The sequence below is a fragment of the Medicago sativa genome, chromosome 7, assembly GCF_051527215.1.
Source record: "Medicago sativa cultivar Bolivia chromosome 7, Bolivia_mono, whole genome shotgun sequence".
NCBI classification, from domain to species: Eukaryota; Viridiplantae; Streptophyta; class Magnoliopsida; order Fabales; family Fabaceae; genus Medicago; species Medicago sativa.
This window is the reverse complement of record NC_140755.1, coordinates 77,246,274-77,252,860: the sequence shown is the minus strand read 5'-3', so window position 1 is coordinate 77,252,860 and position 6,587 is coordinate 77,246,274. Positions and strand designations below refer to the sequence as shown.

General features: G+C 34.9%; 1 protein-coding gene across 1 annotated transcript; it reads left to right on the top strand.

The window, feature by feature from the left end:
• Positions 1-5,437: 5,437 nt before the first annotated feature.
• Positions 5,438-6,543, top strand: LOC146908732 (uncharacterized). The gene is made up of 5 exons (XM_085729295.1): positions 5,438-5,484; positions 5,574-5,681; positions 5,765-5,795; positions 5,958-6,053; positions 6,153-6,543. Exons 1-5 carry the CDS (start codon positions 5,438-5,440, stop codon positions 6,258-6,260), a joined length of 390 nt encoding a protein of 129 aa, XP_085585421.1. The 3' UTR covers positions 6,261-6,543.
• The last annotated feature ends 44 nt before the right edge of the window (positions 6,544-6,587 follow it).

Sequence of the window (6,587 nt, the reverse complement as noted above, 5' to 3'; positions counted from 1 at the left end):
TTGAATGGCAAAAGGGCACTCAAAAAGCAAGTGATTTAAATCCTCAAAATTAGAATCGCAACTTGCACAATTTGTCGGACACGAAACTCCTTTATCTTGCAACCGAACTCTAGTCGGAAGACATCCCCTACACATTCGCCATAACAGATTTTTAACCTTCGGCGGAACCTTTAAACGCCAAATATAATTATTCCAATTACCCGGGCGATGATGATGAGAAACATCCACCAAATCTTCCACACATAAACGATAAGCACTCCGTACCGAATAACAACCATTCCTTTCCGCTTTCCAAATGAGGCGATCATGTCGGACTTGCTCATACAATGGTGTTTGCAAAATGGTATCAGCTATGTCAGAACTAAAAACCTGTCGAACAAGAGGCACATTCCATCGCTTACCCTGCTCAGATATTAAACTTTTCACTTTGAAATCACGAACATAGAAGCCTCCCGCTATGCTGCCGTCTATAGTCTCACCATTTGACAACCAAGGTGCATCAAGAATAGGGATTGACGCACCCGAACCGATACTCCATCTTGCACCGCCGCGAACAATGAAGCGAGCGCGTAAGATACTACGCCAAACATAGCTCGGGTTGTGGCCTATTGTGGCAGTGAGAAAGGATGAAGATGGAAAATATCTAGCCTTGAAAATACGAGTGACAAGAGAATGAGGCTCCGAAAGGAATTTCCACCCTTGTTTTCCCAACATCGCAAGATTGAAAGCCGTAAGATCTTTAAAACCCATTCCACCACGAGACTTGTGCATGGATAACTTTTCCCAACTCAACCAGTTAATACCTCTATGTGTAGTTCGACCATGCCCCCACCAAAACGAATTCATCATCCTCTCGATAGTGGTGATAAGCGTAGTGGGAAGCTGAAAAAGACTCATAACATAAGACGGAATAGCTTGTAAAACAGACTTAATCATTACCTCCCGCTCCGCCTTTGAAAGACACTTGCTAATCCAAGAGTTTATTCTTTGCCACACACGCTCCTTGATATAAGCAAACGTGGCCGTCCTATCCCGTCCAATCATGGAAGGCATACCTAAGTACTTGCCTGTGCCTAGAACGGCTCGAACTCCTAAAATGTTGGTAATATTATTCTTCAGAGTATCTGGCACATTCTTGCTATAAAAAATTTCAGACTTCGGCAAGCTAATTGCTTGACCGGACGCTGCCTCGTAGGTGTTAAGAATATCTTTCATAACATGCGCCTGACTTTCCTCTGCCTTGAAAAAAAGAAAACAATCATCAGCGAAAAGAAGATGAGATACTGGTGGAGCTCCACGACAAATACCAGTGTCCGAGATAACATTACGCTCCTCTGCGTCCCTAATTAGTGAAGAAAGACCCTCCGCACAAATAATAAAGAGGTATGGGGAAAGAGGATCCCCCTGTCGAAGGCCTCGCCCTGGAATAACTGGTCCAACATGTTCCCCATTAACTAGAACGCTGTAATCAACTGATTCAACACACATAACCATCCACTGAATCTATTTTTCACTAAACCCCATTTTAATCATAACCTCCTTCAGATAATCCCAATCCATTCTATCATAAGCTTTGCTAATATCAAGTTTAAGAGCGACAAACTGATCATTACCTCTAGTTTTTGTCTTCATAAAATGGATAACTTCTATAGCAACCATCGCATTATCAAGGATGGATCTATCAGGGACGAAAGCCGACTGATTGTCTGATATACACTTATGAAGAATTAGTTTGAGTCTATTAGCAAGCACCTTGGAAATAAGTTTATAAAGCACATTACAAAGTGCTATGGGACGCCAATCTTTCATAGATGTCTGTGAATTGCCTTTCGGGATGAGTGCAATGTTCGTCATATTCAAGTCTGGTGGGAAGGTTCCTGTGTCAAGCCAAGTACAACATTCCTTGAAAATTTCATCACTACACAAATTCCAAAACTGTTGATAAAAACCCGGACTAAAACCATCTGGACCGGAACATTTATCTGGGTGCATCCAAAACATTGCTTCTCTAAATTCTTTCTTAGTAAACGGTGCTGTAAGCATTACATTATCCTCGGCCGACACTGAATGTTGGATGACTTGTGTAACAGGGGCTTCCGCATTATTTTTTTTTTGAAAAAGCTCCAAAAAATAATTTTTAGCAATTTCACACATTCCGGTACTAGAAGAAACCTTGTTACCTGAACTGTCTTCAAGAGATAAAATCTGGTTGGCCTTTTTTCTCGTAGTCACTAGTACAAAAAATACTTTATAGATTCGTGCTTAAGTCAGTTCGCTCTGCACCCGTCTTAAGAAGTGACGCGGTGGCAGTTTAGTAATTATTTTAAACTTTCTTAAGTCGGTTATAAGTTTACCCGACTTAGGATGGATAGAATAATGAAAAGATTCTTTTTTAATAAATTCCTTAAGTCACTAGGTTGATCAATTGACTTAAGAAGTCTTTTTCTTAAGTCGGTCCCTTGACCACCCAACCTAAGGATTTTTTCCTCTATTTCCAGGTGAATCATCAACTTTCACTATTTTTATTTATTAATTAATTAAATAAATAAACTAATTAAATTTATTAATTAAATTAATAGTTTTTTTTAATAAAAAATTAATTAATAGTTTTTTTTGAAGGAATTAATTAATAGTTATATGTTTGACAAAAAAAATAGTTATATGAATATGACCTTTTTTCCGTAACAAACAAAAAAACAAATTTTTATTTATATGTCTAAAAAAAAAACAAAATTTTTTTCTTTAAAAGAAGTTCACGTCGCTGAATCACTGAAAGCTCTCACTTGCTCTCACTCAATGAATCGCTCTCACTTGCTCTTTCTTTCTTTCTCACTCAATCACTGAAAGCTCTCTCTTTCTCACTCAATTGCCAAAAGCCGCTCTCACTTGCTCTCTCTTTCTCACTCGCCGCGGCCTCCGTCATCGCTCAATCACTCTCGCCGGACCTTCTTACTTTTTTACTCGCCCTCGTCGGAACCTAAGGTAAGCCAATTGGTTCTCCAATTTCTCCTTCCTTCCTTGTTTTAGGGTTTTAGAATTGGGAATTTTTCTTGTGTAAATTGGTTACGACGTTGGTAATCCAGGTTCTGTCTTAATCCCTTCACTCTCAAAACTTCATTCCAAATCCCTTCACTATTCTTTATGTGCAAAATAATCACTTTTGTTATGCTATTTTTGTTTAGGAATAATTGTTTCTGTGAGTAAGTTGTTTATGTGAATAAGTTGTTTTGTTATTATAGAGAAAAAGGGATATGCAAACACACTCGGAGAATTCAGTTAGAATGTGAGGTTGTAGGGTAGAAAATTAGAGTTTAAGGGCCTTGAAAACCTTGGTTTGGACAACTCTGAGCAGATTAGGGTTCAGAATGGACGATTTAGGAGGGTCTATGTGTGGTCCACGTGTTAGCTAGTGACTTAGGCTTTCATTCTTATTGTAATGATACAAACATCCTGAAGGCTTTTGATTTATACTTTATTTTATTCAGGATACTAAAGTTAGTTGCGTTTTTGTTGGCTGGAGTGGAAAACATCGACATATATAGGAAGACAAACTACTTCATTGTCAATTCAAGTATGTCACTGAATTCTATTTTACTCACTATTCTGAAGTGATCCCTCTAGTTTAAGGATTGCATAAAATAACATTTTGTTTGAATTCTGCTAGTATTTGACTCCATGCTAGTAATTGATATTCGAAATTAAAGTGATAAATTTGAACAAATGTGACTAAATTAATTGACTTTCTTCAACTTAGAGACTACAATATATAAACCTCAATTGATTAGTGAAAATTTCCTTTATCTTGTTCTGTTTTGATTTAAATCTTATGATTTGGAACTCATTTGAATAGTCATGAAAATAGTTGTGTGTATAAATTGCTAAAAAAACTTTGATAATTTTGAGTTGAATGAGTGAACATACAGTAGGAAAGGTGAAAAATTCCTTTATCTTGTTCTGTTTTGATTTATGCCTTATCATTTGGAACTCATTTGAATAGTCATGAAAATAGTTGTGACTAGTATAGTACATCGTCAATATTGTTAGAAGCTAGAGACATAATAGATAAAATGGTGTTACATATATGTATAGGCAATACAGCATGTTGCATGTTACGGTTCCAGCTTCCCTCATTGTTTATAAAATCTAATTAAAATGTTCTGATTTAAGTTTGGTTCGAATAACCACATTTATAGAATTCAATTCGATCTTTGCAATACGGGGCATGATAGAATTACCACATTTATACTTTGTTCGAATAATTGCCATCCCACTTTTATCATATATATAGATAGACACTTGCTTCATTGAACAAGTTTATTGTAACCCCGAACCATCGAACTTTTTAGGGACACATACTTTCTCTCATGACATCGTATGCACTTTAGAGCCCCTTGGTATCAGAGTGTATAACATAGCTAGGAAGTGCTTGGATCCACCTTATCAATGATCTTGTGTCTGGTCTATAATCTGAAGGTTGAATGCACTTGCACAAAAATCTTAAATTATGAAACTCTAACCACCGTACATACTATTAATACCTTGATAGTTATTTTTTGTCATCTTAGCTATACATAGAACTATTGTATGATACTTTTGTGCTAACGAAGGTAGGAACTAGTTTGTTTTGATACGTTCAAAAATCTAAATTGATTTACAAAGATCTAAATTGACATACACAATTCAGTGGCTGCAGCTGGAAAGAAAGAAAAAGGATAGAACCAAAATAAGATGGTATGAGAGGTGTCCATAAAAATAATTGTAGGTCCTTATAGTAGTAAGAATCTCTATAAACATATTTCATTTTTCTAGTAGGGAAAGGGAACGGTAAATGTAGATATTACCCAATGTGTTTCAACTGAAATATGTTGAACATATACAAGAGAAACATAAGTAACTGTACTAGAATGAAGATTATGCCAAGTGCAACATTCTTGTGCATACTTCTTTTTTATTATTCACCATTCATCTTCATTCAAACAAGATTAATTGACTGAGTCAAATTGTTGTAATTTAAGCCTATGTAGTCAAAAAGGTATTATTTATTTATTAGAGGCTAAAGATATTATTTATTTTTAATACAAACTATAAGCAAAAATATATGTATGTGGGGCGTCATTTTCTAAAAGCATAGTTTTTAGAAACAATGTCTTCAATTAGGCATTTAGTCTTTTAGAAGAAAAACAAATATATAGAAATATTGAACTTTGACTTTTCTTTCAATCATTAACAAAGTATAATTATGTGAGCTGTAAAACAAAAAATTTAATTTAATTTAACAGACTTATTAGATATAGTCATGGACTTTAAAAAGAAAACTTTAGGCCTATATGAGATGTGTGAACTCATTTTCTAGAATCATTCAGTTCCTATGAGAAAGCATATGCTGAAGTTATTATTTTATGACCAAGTTAGTGTTCAAACCTACATTCAAAACACGATGGACAATAACAAAAAGGATTTGTACCTAGCTTCTTACTTTAACAAGTACTTTTGTTCCCTCTCTTTATATCCAATCACTTGTAATATAGAGATTTGAATTTTACAAATAATTTAATTGTTTAATGCCCTTGTAGTCGTCACTGGCAGTTGCTCACAATTAATCTCAAGAAGCGTGAGGTAACCTTTCTATGTTCGTTAGGAAAGAAGCCGGCAGATAAAAATTTATCAGTCATTGTTGATTCGTAAGTATTCAATTTATTTATTGTACATGAACTGTGATATGTTTAATGATATAAGTTTAACGATTAAGTATTGATTATTGTAGAGCTTTGGAAGGTTATAATAAGCTACAACGGGTGAGAAATCATAATAAAGTAGTATGGTTTTATCCCACCGTAATTTGTTAACACATGCTACTACTTCATCTATCATCTTTGTGGTGTTTCTGTATTAAATAGCTTCTATTTTTAATAGTATTTACCGACTAATCGGTCACATTTGATCATATTCAATTTCAGAGTCGAAGGCAATCAGTTTGTTACGAGAGCGGATACTTTGTCATGCTACATATGTTGAACATCGTATCCAGTGGTGTTGTGGATTCATGGATGCAAGTACGTATAGTTTTTTTTAACAAATATTATAAATTAATTAATTTTATTTTTGCATGCTAATATGATAAACTAATATTATGTCATCATTTATTTATTTAGATATTTGCGGATTCAACTCCCTTTCAAAAGGATGAAGTTAAAAATGTTCAAGAACGCTGTGCAAATTTGATTCTGGAACTTATTGAAGCAAATACGGATTCATCTTAGTGCGATACTGGTTTTTGGAGCCGGTGTGGGGAGTAAGCTTTAGTGAGATTGTTTTTTTTTTTTAGCAGTTGGGGTTTTAGCTTAGTGTTAGCCCTGTTTTGAGTTTTTGTACTATTTGCATTTTGGTTCTAACATGTACTTTAATCTCCCGGTGCACAGTGGCAATATTTACTTTCGTATGACATTGTAGTTCTATGGATTTTGGTACATGTGGATTTTGGTTATGGTTGCTATTGACTAGTAAATGTATTTTTATCCAACACTTTAATGTATCTTTCTATTACTACAAGATTGTGCATTGGATATTCTGCATGCATGCGGTGGACA